The sequence below is a fragment of the Anneissia japonica genome, unplaced genomic scaffold, assembly GCF_011630105.1.
Source record: "Anneissia japonica isolate Jap-2015-1 unplaced genomic scaffold, ASM1163010v1 scaffold287938_len408866_cov212, whole genome shotgun sequence".
NCBI lineage: Eukaryota > Metazoa > Echinodermata > Crinoidea > Comatulida > Comatulidae > Anneissia > Anneissia japonica.
In genome coordinates this window covers 78,359-91,572 of record NW_022696173.1, presented here as the reverse complement: position 1 = coordinate 91,572, position 13,214 = coordinate 78,359, and the positions used below count along the sequence as shown (strand labels likewise).

At 33.4% G+C, this 13,214-nt stretch overlaps 1 protein-coding gene across 1 annotated transcript in view; it reads right to left on the bottom strand.

The window, feature by feature from the left end:
* Positions 1 to 4,218: 4,218 nt before the first annotated feature.
* The window catches only part of LOC117101723 (cell division control protein 6 homolog), a 9,256-nt gene continuing 260 nt past the window's right edge, over positions 4,219 to 13,214 (bottom strand). Inside the window, exons 2-11 of the mRNA XM_033241757.1 lie at positions 12,100 to 12,396; positions 11,243 to 11,617; positions 10,357 to 10,556; positions 8,814 to 8,977; positions 7,743 to 7,849; positions 7,350 to 7,489; positions 6,874 to 6,977; positions 6,175 to 6,454; positions 5,379 to 5,519; positions 4,219 to 4,998 (exon numbers count right to left, since the gene is read on the bottom strand). Coding sequence (XP_033097648.1) covers positions 4,900 to 4,998; positions 5,379 to 5,519; positions 6,175 to 6,454; positions 6,874 to 6,977; positions 7,350 to 7,489; positions 7,743 to 7,849; positions 8,814 to 8,977; positions 10,357 to 10,556; positions 11,243 to 11,617; positions 12,100 to 12,391 — 1,902 coding nt within the window. The 5' untranslated portion in view covers positions 12,392 to 12,396 and the 3' untranslated portion in view covers positions 4,219 to 4,899. The remainder of the gene's footprint in view (positions 4,999 to 5,378; positions 5,520 to 6,174; positions 6,455 to 6,873; positions 6,978 to 7,349; positions 7,490 to 7,742; positions 7,850 to 8,813; positions 8,978 to 10,356; positions 10,557 to 11,242; positions 11,618 to 12,099; positions 12,397 to 13,214) is intronic.

Below are 13,214 nucleotides of genomic sequence, written 5' to 3'. Positions count from 1 at the left end.
GCTTCTGGTGATTTTTCGGGTTTTTTAAATAACCAAAACCTTCTTTTCCTAACCGATTTCTCCTTTCAATGAGTTCTAATTGGATATATTTTAATATATTTAAAGCCACCAATGTTTTAATTAGCCTACATATAAAAAATAAATGGGGGTTTCTTTTCTTCTTTTTTTTTTGCATTTATTGAAATACATTACCGTATCGGAATAATAATAATAATTTGATTGGTTGATAAATAAATGAAAATAAATGTTATTAACGACGAGATGCGCATGATCAGTTACTAGCCCTCTAGCACCTAATTCTTTATGATACTATATTATTTGAAATCATATTAACATAGTTGGCTCGCCATAGTAGCAGTAGCAGAAGTAGCAGTAGTGACAACAGTGTATAATATTAATAGCAGTAGCAGCTGCAGCAGTAGTAGTAGTAATAATCATCATCATCATATTCATCATCATTGTCGCCGTCATTGTCATTACCAGTATAGTTTAATTAATAATAATAACATTTTTATATTTAAAAAGACCTCATCAAATAAAAATACCTCTTGAATAACTAACTGTGATAATGAACCTTATTGATTTTTTCATAAACGTTGACTAAAATCACGTTTACGTTGATAGACGGATTAATTACTTTGACAATCAATAGTTGTGACAGCAAATTTAAACAGAAATCAAATATTTATCGCTAAGTTTGCCAAAAAGCAATGTTCAATGAGATTGAATTTATTTTGTTACTGTCCAATTGAGTACAAGCAGACTAGAGTGTGAACCACATAGGAACGTACTCAGTGGGATAATTCTCGAATGCTGCAGGCAATATCTTTTTTACCTATTAATTAATATGTAAATCAGCGTTTATGTATCCTAGCGGCGAACAATTTCATTTTGAAGGTTAATAACGGCTAACGGCTTATTCAGTTAACAAAATATCAAAAAGTAGGCCTAGGCTACGGAGGATCCATATGTAATTATTATTAACATGTCCCCATTGCGTGAACCAATGTCCATAAGGGAGGGGGAGGGGTATAGTGTGGCATGTGCTTTAAAATTTGATACACCACTTCAATAATGAGTTATAAGCACTTCTCTCAAACAGGGCAGTATACAGGATTGCCATTGGGTGTAGGCGTGGGAGTGTAGAGTGTACAAAAATGGACTAACTGGGGTCAGGTGGAAGGTGTTTGGATGGCAGGTTCGATTGTCCATTAGGTCTACTATGGCACTATTAATACCCAACTACTGACCTAACGATAGATTGCTGGTAAAATGTAAAGGCTGATTTATTATCCAGTTTAAATCTTTATTACAGAAAATAATAAATGTTATATTCAGTATATTCTCAAATGTCCTAAGAATGTGCACATTTAGCGATTTGGGGGAGGGGTACAGAATGCACACGCGCCTATCGTACCGCTGGATACGGGCCTGTCAAATGAGCGCCTCCTTTGAATAATCGCCGCACTAAGACCCCGAGAACCTTGATGCTTAGGCCTATTTTGATATACTGTAGACCTATGGCTATTTCTTTCTATTGATTTTCCTTCAGATGTATAAAAGTAGCAAAATATTATCAAGGACAGCAATAATCCAAGAAAACAGCAGACAGGTACTCATATATAAATCTTCCTTAAGCTTTGTCCAGAATATCAAATTTTGTTTGACAAAAAACTGTGTCCATATATGATGTGCCTCTATATGGTCATGATGTGATGTCATCATGACTATATTTTAGGTATGCTACATGTTTTTGTCAACTAACATTTGATAGTCTGCACAGGGCTTTAGAGTATCGTCACTCGCTTGAAATTTAAAAAGGAAGAAGGAATATACGCTTCTCCCTCAACTCCACCCGAACTTAGACTGTGCGGCCTCTGTAACTCAGGTGTGATGTTGAAGACGAGTTAAATTTATTAATTTATAAATTGTAAATACTATGATCATTTTCGTTCAAGTTAATCTATAAGTTAAAAGACGCCAGCATGCGTTTCGATCGAACACCCCCTAACATTATAGAATTGAGCACTGAGATTATATTTTTATCATTATCAAACTTAAAGAATCTATTAGTGTATGACCATACTGACAGCTGCTTGACTGTAGATTAAATGAGCAATTTCCAAACATTTTCCTCATTTGCATTTACAGTTGTGTATGGCATCAAATTGAAGTGTACAGTTGACAATCATCAAGCTAAAGTTGCTACACATTCTAAGAATTTATTAAAACGAAAATTTTCCTCAGTTTATGCGAGCTGCCGACCGAAATAAATGGCTTAAACTATTATAAATTTATATAGCAATTAGTCTATTCCGAATGTTTTATTTATTACAGTTCTTATTATAGTATAGTAGGCCTATATTGTTCAATATTTAATAACGCAAGACTTAAACAGAAGTGTACCACATGACGCATAGTCAACATGATCCATTTTTTAAAATATAATTTATTTAATGTTTAGGCCTAGGTGTCTAGGTGTATTTAAAAGGATTGCAATTTATGGGGATATGGGACGATTGTATTTATGCGTCCCGTTCTCATTTTCGATTAAAATCTAATAACTTACTGTATTTGAATATACAAAATAAGCAATCCAGCTATTCAATTACGTTTAATAGCACAACACAAATGATATATATTTAATAAGATTTTATCTGTTTAACTCCTCCGTATCAATTGGACGTGCTGTGTATTATCCTGCCTGCTGACCTCGTCTATGTAAATACTGAAACAATCTTGTTGAAAACATCATTATTCGAATTGTGTGATATTAGTAAATATAGTGGCACTTATAGCATACTGTTAGCAAGTAATTAATAGTGGAATGCCAAGGGCAATACAGTTCAAACACCGCGGCGGCGTGCTCGCTAGTTTGCTAAAATGATCAAAGTAATTGTCATTTATCCTCGATGGTATTGACACAACGAATCTCGGCTAATTATCTATCAGAGACTTTTCCAGTCTCACATAACATTCCCAATCTCTTTAGATTCAAAACGTATATACTACATATTCTATCCCTACACCTTGGAGACCTTCCCCCTTGTTTTCGAAATTTCATCCGCCACGCAAAACACATCACATGGATGTATATATCTTATATATCATTTTTTATACACTTTTATATAGTTTTTCATATAAGTGGCGAATTTTGTATTTGCTGTTGGACGGGATAATAAATAAAATTAATTTTGGTAATTATTTCATTATAGCTATTATTAATTTCATCCGAATTATTTGTTAAATTATTGGCTAATTTAATTTTTCCAGATTAAGTATGTCAAATTCAATAGTCTGCTGTTTAGGCGTATATATTTTGTATAAGTTTGGTCGAATGTACAGCAGTATTATACATTTTTAGAGGGCGCTTTGACATCACCTGACCCCCCTGATCTTGCCCTCTGGACTTGGTTGTAAAGGGTCACTCTCTATAAATATGACAGAACCAAAAGTCCAACTAATGTTATCGTGTAGCTCACCAACCCAAACAATTCATGAAGAGAATAAAAATTGCTTGGTCAACTCAGCAACTTCTTTCATGTCTTAAAAAAAATGTAAAACAGTTCTTGTAGTTTTAACTACGCATTCAGTGTCAAAGGTCGTCATACAAAATTGTGACAAATGTTATCTGCATTTTATTTACATCAAGTTATTGAAGTGCAAGGATCATATAATCTGTATAATTGTTTGTATATATGGCATGATCTTTAACAGCCAAATATTATATTTAAAATGTACAAAATGGAAGAGCGGAGGTATATTTACACAAATCTCAGATCCACTATAGTTGGGGATGAGATTTTATTAAGCATTTCTGAATGCTTGGAAATAGCACTCTCGAACTTCAAAAACGATCTCGATATTGGTTGGGTGATCGCCTGACTTTCCAGACTGCTTTCGCCGCCCATGAATAATAGGCATTAATCTTTATGTTGCTATGGTATTGCAAAATTAATTATCCAGGCCTACAAAACACTCAAAAAAAGCAATCACAAACACATTGCATTATTATTTAAATGATTTTATTTTCATAAAAAATATGCAAGATAAGATCAATACAGTAATTACAAGTCAACACTAAAAATATCAAATATTTAAAACAATTACAATACTGAAAATAATTTTGAATTGAGTCAATATTGGACTTAACTCCATTTTTTACAATTATCATAAATATTAAAATTCATTAGCTCATTTGAAATTAATAAAATTTGAACTTAAAATTAAAGCTGAAACTTGTTATTAATTATTTTATTTTTAAAAAATTGGCAATTTATTATGAAAGAATTTACTCTCACTACAGCATTATGCACAGTATATATATTACAATGTTTCTTGTACAGTTAGTTTACAGCTGTGATTTTTGTCTGTCAGATCAAATTAGGTTTGATAAGATATTGGTTCAGCCCTGTCCAGACTAAAAGCTGATTTGAGAAAAACATGTGACATGCCTAAATATGGTCATGATGACATCACATCATGTCCATATATAGGTACATCATAACTATATAGTCATACAACAGTTTTATGCCAAATATAATTTCATATTCTGGACAGAGCTTTTCAGTAAATCATTAAATGTTTGGTCAGATTTTTTGTGCTGGGGTACAGTAGATCATTTTGTACAACTTCCAACAAATGGTAAGACAAATTATTTGAACAGATGTCATAAACAAATATACAATTTCAAACAACCTGATCAAACCCTGCCTTTTACGCCTGACAGACAAATATCTAATGACATCACATGAATCACATGTTATATTTTGGCCAATCATGGGTTGGAAAACCCAGGATGTTTAAATTTTCATTAATCAGAGAAAGGCTAAAAGTAGGCCTCAAAATTAAACAGGACAACTTGTGAGATTACTAATTTTAAAATAGCTGCATATCACATTATTTCTTGGAGGGTAGGCCAGCACTCAATATGGAGGACAGTAGCACCTTGTCTTGTAAGGCAAATTCAACCTCCTTCTCTGCAAGCTTTAGACAAATCTGAGGGTAAAAGATAAACATTTATTAATAACAAAATAATGGTTTTAAAGTACATTTACCCGTCATTTAGGCCTTTGAATTTTGATATTAATACACAAATTTGTATTTACTAAACTGTTTGAAAAATTCAAACTATTACTATAATGGAAAACAAACTGTGACATTATTCAAAATGCAGATGTTAATGAATAATTTAAAATTGCAAATTGTATTATAAAAAAAATTAATAAACAAATTGAGAAGCGAGAATTGCGTGCAGCACAGATTATGTTCGGACTTCAATATAAAATGTATACCTTAGCAAGATAGTACATTACTCTATATTATTGCAAGTCCAATTTAAAGGCAGAGATGAAGTAACAATGCAAATGAAAAAACACCTTTGTTAGTCTTGTCTCTTTTGATTTCTTCAGACCAATTATACCTCTTGTTTCAATAAGGTGACACAGAGACAGGAATTCTGATTGGTCGACAGGTGGTACATGCCTGCTTTTACACACCTTGCTATAGGTCTCATGTAACTGCAAAAAAAAAAATTTTGTTACACCATTTCCATAATTCTTAATTTTATTCCACTCAGAATGTGAACATAAAGAGTCTGGTAGGCAAGAAGAGAGCATGTCTTTGTACAAGATGCTTACTATTTGAATGTTGCTACAGTAATAAACAAAATGAAATTTTAAATATCAACATATTGTAATGAAATTTTATGAGTTGATAATAACCATCTAAATTGAGGTTATTGGGTTACTTGGGTGGGCCAAACATTTATTGGAGACTGGTAGAGAAACATGACTATGTTAAAAATTTCACCTAAATTCTTAACCATGAAAAGCCAGTACACAAGACGGAACTTCAGTATGCAATGATGAGCCATACTGTAGTGTTTAGAGCAGTTTTCTTACAGCATTTGAACTCTGACCTTTGTGTATCTGTGTGTAATAAACCATTAACATGTCTGTCCCCAATTCTAATTGCTCTAACTGTGAAATACAAGTTAAAGCGACTCATCATGTGCAATATAGCTGATGTACACTTTAAGGAATGCAGTACACTCCTCTGAGAACAACAGTAGTTCGGTATTACTGCTACAATTGGGAGCCCAAGGTTGTGCTTCACTGCGGCTACCACAATACCATTGAGTTCCTTTACTTTTCCAATCTGAAATGTTCTCACCTTTCCTAAAGTAACATCCTTCATTTTACTATGCTTCACTAGCAACAGGAGAGTACAAACGGCCAGCTTCTGTTGCAGAGGAAAGGCGTGGTGTTCAGCTGAGTTACGAGATAAGCAGGAGTCGTAGGCATCCGAAATGACATTGGAAATGTGTATGAGGCCGACTTTCTTTGTGACTGAGGCAGGGATTGAAGGCTTTTTGGGTGATTTTGAGCCTGGCTTTCCAGGCTTCAGTAACGTTTGTGATCGAACATCCGCGGATACGACGTCTACTGCCCTCCTGTAAAAAACAAGAACATGAATAATAAGTAGAAAGCTAGGGTGTACTCTAAGCAGCTTCTAAGCCTGTAGAAAAACAAAACATTAAATATTTATTGTTTTGATAGATAAAATGCATTTATGATTAATAATATCTTAAGTCGGACACAGAAGTCGTCAGCTGTTGCACTTCATGAAGAACGCACATGTTCTCTTGGAAAGGCAGGGGAACCATTAGCCCATGAATCGAGATAGGCATCGAAGCCGCGCAGAGGCGTGTCCGAATTGAAAGGCTCGCCAAACATTGTTTTTTTTTAACAATTCCTTCAGACTACCACCGACAATCAGCAGAATGCACTGCATTGTCTAGTGCACACTGGCAGACGAGTTTAATTTGTCTTACAACGCAGTTAGTTTCCGGCTTTAGATGTGTTATCTTACCTGCAAACATCCAGTGCCTTTCTTATATCCCCTGCAACTGAAGAAACCTTCCGTGCACAAAACTGGATTGCAGCGCCCTCAAACACTTCCTCACTTGAATCCGTCTACAATTACCAAAGAGAATTTAATGTAAATAATTCCACATAAATTTTTCCAAACTACAACTAGAGCATTGCTTTAAATTATATAACATATAAATTGTGGTTGTCTTGTGCTCTTCTACTTCCATATTGAAAGTGCCCTCATATGAATTGCTATTGAAACTACATTAGTTGACCTCAAATAAATCGTTGAATATAATGGTAGGAATTATGAAAGCTTGGTCCTATTCTAAAAAACTCCTCAAAATGTGAGACAGTAGGCCCAAATCAAATTTAAACATCCCTTTACTCATTGTTCTTGTTATTATAAACCACCATTTAAGTACAATGCTCTTTTTAATATCAGACCAAAAAAATTTGAGAAAAATTAAATACCTCTTTAAGTCTATCAGCTAAAATAGTGACAATCTGGTCTTTGCTGTATGGCACAAAGTTCAGAACCGCTGGCCTGCAGTTCACTCGTGCCTGAAGCCTTGGCAAGATACGATCTGTCAAATCCAGGGCATTAGCAATCCCTAAACAAATTTAAAAAAATCACTTTTTTTGTAAGTGTACACCAAAACCAGGGGCTAAAAATAACTCAAAGGATACGGGAAAGGAGAGAGAGAAAACAGTTGGAAAGCCATCACAATTCGAAGAGATGCAAAATTAAAAGTGCACGATTATTTTCAATGCTTCCATTCCAGTAATATTTAGCCCATTAACCATAGCTCTTTTTAGTACTGTGCAAACATGCCTACTAGATTCGTAACACATAAATGTATTTACCTATTAATACTGCTCTGGACTTTGAAAGTGATGGCCACTCAAACATTGTGTAAAGCACTTCTTGGTTTTTGCTGTCCAGGTAATCGATCTCATCCAGAACCATTAAGCTAAATTGGAAACAATAATGCATCATTTTATATAATTTATATATCTAACACTAGTCTACATATTCATAACAGGATGGAATTAGTAAACTATATAAATACATTTACATAGTATTTGTTGCAAAAAAATATCTAAGCACTGATGAATGTGGATTATAAATTCAATTAATAAAACATTGCCATATTAAAATAAAGTAAATATGGGAGCTACAAACATTAGAAATTATGTCTTAATTGTATAAATATCATAATGCAGCTTAAAGATGAGAATTAATTTTAGATTACTAGAATATTCTGGCATCAAACAAAAGCTACTTAGCTAACTAATACCATTGCCGTAATTACCATTACTATACACTTTGAGTCAATTTTTAATGTAAAACACAGGATTTCTTTTATCCTCAAGTCATAATTAATATCTTTCAGTTTGTGTTAGCATGTTTTGGTTTCCCCCACCCACTGATTTCCAGTCTGATCTCAATCACACACGCATCCATATACCTGTAATTTATACTACCAACATAAAATATGTAATTAATAGATGACGACACCCTCCCATGTTAATGAAATGGTGTTACATAATGCCTTAAGACATTGAACATTGTGGAAGGCAAGGCAAATGTAAAATCTGGTTTTACACACCTTAAAGGCTACCGTGTTCTGTTTTGTTATTGCTATAGTTAAATCTATTAACATTAATAATTGCACAATCACACTCCATGAAATTTGGTCACATCTTTTGTTTGCTATTACTAAAGCTAGGCACTTATTCACATTTGTATAAATATTATGCCACAGATTGATTAAATGCTGCTGTGTCCAGGCATACTCCCCAGGGGTCTAGTCTACTGTATGTTGTGTATGCAAGGTTTCAAATGACAATGATTTAGATCGGTTGCCGTTAATAATCACAACAGAAATTGATTTGCCACTAAACAAACATGTCCAATTTCAAATGTTAACTCACATCATTCGCCCTTTCCGTGTGAACTCTCGCTCAAGCTGTCTGCTCGCGTCTTTCTTGTTTGTTATTTCGACACCAAGTTCCGAGGCCAACTTGCTAAATATGGCGTGACTATACTTCAAAGTCATACAGTTTAAGAATATAACTTTACATTGGTTTATCAATTCCTGGTAGGAAAAAATGAAAGAAATTTTAAGTGTTAGAATATTGCTTCTAAATAATATAAGTATTTAATAGGAAACGCAATTTCGCAATTTCGGTCAGAATTGAAAATTCTCTGATGTGATTTTTCTAACACACAAAAAAGGTGTTTGATGAAAAACTTATATTTACAACTGGGGGGAAAAAGGGGCGAATTACTGTACACACTTTTTCACCTTTTTTGTGTCTTACATACAACTGTCTTGAAAAAAATTATTTATTACCCTTATATATTGTAATCTCATTTATAATTGTTTTAACTATTATTTAATTTTATTTATAACTAATGTTTTTCTACCATGTGATAAAATGACATTTACAGTAGGCCTACTGGAATTAAATAGTTAAAATTGATTTTCACAATTATAATGAAAATGTTTATATGAAATATCCATATGGGTATAGGCCTCAAAGCCCACCTTCAAGTTTAAGCACATCCATTAACTTTTGAATAATGATTATACAAAATACTCCACTTAGGAAAAAGTCCCTAACTTCAAATAATTATTCTCATAAAAGTATAGTGAACACCATATGAAGTTAAATATTTTTGGCAAAAATTAATAATTTAACAGCTTGAACAATAAGCAATCTGTTACTGACAAAGACTACTTAAACATATAGAGGGGGCACTATATCTATAATATATCAGATTCTAAAAAACATTCAACTCAATCACAAGTAAATAGTTCTGAAACTGGGTTAATTAAATTAAGCTTGTTAATGGTGTAATATGTGAATTTCACCCTTAAGAAAAATTCTCTGTGACTTGGTACAAACATTACCATAGAAAAAGCTTATATTTTTCTGATTTAATTAAGTCACATTATTTGTGAGGCCTAGCAGGCTTGCATTTTCTTATTAATGTGACCTATTATATATGCCAAGTTAAAACTAGCAAGATTAGTCATCATACCACACCAGGGGCATGCATTTGCTCAACTCTGAAGTATGAACTACACCTACTAGCTAGCTATTGAACAAGTCATTGCTTCCATTCTCAGGTGCCCAGGTACATTACAAACCCAAACTTAAAATCAACCAGGTGTCACATTGTATAATTGCATTGATTTCACATGATATAAACAAAAGAGATGACAGAAACGAGTTCATCATTTGATATTACTTCAATGTATCTGTATATTAACTACTTACACTTTTGTTTTATAATTAAGATATTATTTTAAATGCAATAGTGTAACAAATATTTTAGATTAAAATATGAAATGTACAAAAAGATTGAATCTGTTGCCACAACATATTTTGTGGTAGCATTTCCCACAATATGGTCTTAAAAACATATTGTCATGGAAAAAAAACATGCCACACTGTTATAATACAATACCTTCTCCAGCTTTATAATATGTGACAAGCATGCCGTCTTCCCTGTGCCTGGTGCCCCAGAGATATATAAACTTCCCGGCTTCTTCTTCCCTATATGTGCCTGGAGGAAGGACATAATTTGGGATGTTTCCTTGTCACGGCATAGTAACCTATCTGGGACTGACGTATGCAAAGCTTTCTTGACTTTCATATAGCACTCCCCTGAAAAAAATATATAATATAAATTTTTTTTAACATATGTTTTGTTTTTTTCACTTTAAACAACAGACTTACAAAATTATTTAAAAAAAAAAAAAAAAAATTTAGTAGGACTATAATACAAAACTAAAAAATTTCTCTATAAGTACAGTAAAAGTATCCCCAATGTTTAATATTATTCATATTACATCACCATATGTGAATTATAAGTACACAGCATGTTATGCCCAGCCGACCATTAAAAAAAACTGTATTAGAACAACCATCCACATCAGGCATTCTTGCCTATTACAGGATGGAATTATTGCTTTATTAATACAATGTGAGGCTTAGGAAATGGTATTAGTTGTGAGAGAAGTATCATTATTATTAAACCAAGAGTAGATTCAGGGTTGTAGATGTAGAAAACTAAAGGTGGGTGGTAGATATTTTAAGGGTGGGTGGGTGATAACATTGACCGTAAACTCTAAATAATAAGAGTGGATTTAAAGGATGGGCAAGGGGGTTAACAAACATGGGTGGAGGGCCATGAAATTAGCTTTAGACTGAGTGGAAAAACTTTTTAAGGCTGGGTGCCCCCAACTCACCAAAACTACATCCCTGTAGATGGTAACCCAACTAGGTTAAACGGATGCTCAGAGGTCATCACCAATAAAAATGATAGCCATATGTGCTATTAAAATACTAACCATCATTCCTGAACAGATTCTTAACTTTCCCATTCGGGGTCTTGTCAAAATCAATCTTCCCAATGCCTTTTTTAGGGCTGACGATCTTAGGAACAATATTTTCCTTTCTGGGTGATTTCCGGGGGCTAGCAACCAAATGCTTAGCATTAGAGATAGCACTCGGAAGGTTGTTCTCATTACTGTTTAAGTGACCAATAGTCTCAAACTCTAGTTTTCTCAAGGAAAGTCGTGGACTTTGTGGACATGGATATTCTTTCATGGGTGAAGTAGAATGAGTATTGATAGGACATGGTAATGGTCTACTAGTTGTCTGTACACTTGTTTTTTTAATCTTAGGTGGTGAGAGTCCTTGTTTAGTAACATCTTCTAAATTATCTGTCAAAAGAAATAATGATAACAATATTATTGGGATTAATGTATTCATTCTTTCAGAAATCCACATAACCTAAAAACACTGTAGACTCATTTACATACAGAATAAATTAGAATATAGTAAATGAATTGATAAAAGTGCTTAAATATATAATATAATAGTAAATAATTATTATATATCATCTGAGTTATAAACTTGAAAAGATGAAATGCCATTAATATGTGATAAAATGTTTCATATTATTTGATAAAACAGCAATAATAAGCGACTTGTAATTAGTATGAAACACACTCGGGGTTTTTCTTATCAAGTATGGTGCAATGTTGTTACAAGTAAAGACAGGTAGATTGCATCCATATGATTGCATTTTTTAAAAATTCAAATAAGTTTTTGCCTAATACAGTATAAAATGGGGTGCCAACTTAAAAATATATTATTAATGATGATGATGATAATAATAATGGTGATTTAACGATCATTTTACCTTTGTTATCATGTTGTCTTTTCTGAGGTGATGTCACTGAAGTTAACAAGTCATCCAACCAATTCATATCACGTTCTTCATTGATTTCAGGCACATCTCTGTCAACAATTTCTTGGTTCTTTTTTGTTGGTCTTTCAGTTTGTTTTTTCCTACAATTTGCCTTGATGTTGGATTCGTTGCTGGATGGAATTTTCTTTGAAACGGCACTCCTGGAACGTGTCTTCCGGCACGGGAAGTCAATTTTACCTTGCACTTCGATTCCACCTTTTCTAGGCCGTGTGACAACAGGCATGTTCCCTAGAAACAGAGTATATAAGAATAAAATTTAATATAATATGAATTATGTTGCTAACCAAATGCACAAAAAATTGCCTGGTCTCACCACCAGAAGAACCTACTGAAATACATTAAGTATTCATACCTTTGTGGGATATCCCTGGGTTATTTCATACAAGACAATTCGACTCAAAGTGATAATATGGGCGTTAATATCCAAAAATTAGCTATTGTTTCTATACAAAGGAGAATTAATGGCTTGTTACACCCCTGTTCCCCTATATGTCTTAATAGCAAAATTACTCAATATTGGCTTTTTGTGGCTCTAGAGAAGCCAACCACTGCCTATTAAAGCTGTTTCACTAAAATTAAATTGTTGTGGAAAAAAGCCAACTGCCAAAATTAAAAACATTACATTACACAAAATAATAAAAGTTTAATCTGAAAACACATGACATTTCTTCACTACAAACAGAAAGGCAATTACATACAACTTTTAAGCATGAACTGTGCTTAAACTGTCTCTTATACACATCTAGATGTGTATAAGAGACAGGTTATGCCCAGCTGACCATTAAAAAAACTGTATTAGAACAACCATCCACATCAGGCATTCTTGCCTATCACAGGATGGAATTATTGCTTTATTAATACAATGTGAGGCTTAGGAAATGGTATTAGTTGTGAGAGAAGTATCATTATTATTAAACCAAGAGTAGATTCAGGGTTGTAGCTGTAGAAAACTAAAGGTGGGTGGTAGATATTTTAAGGGTGGGTGGGTGATAACATTGACTGTAAACTCTAAATAATAAGAGTGGATTTAAAGGATGGGCAAGGGG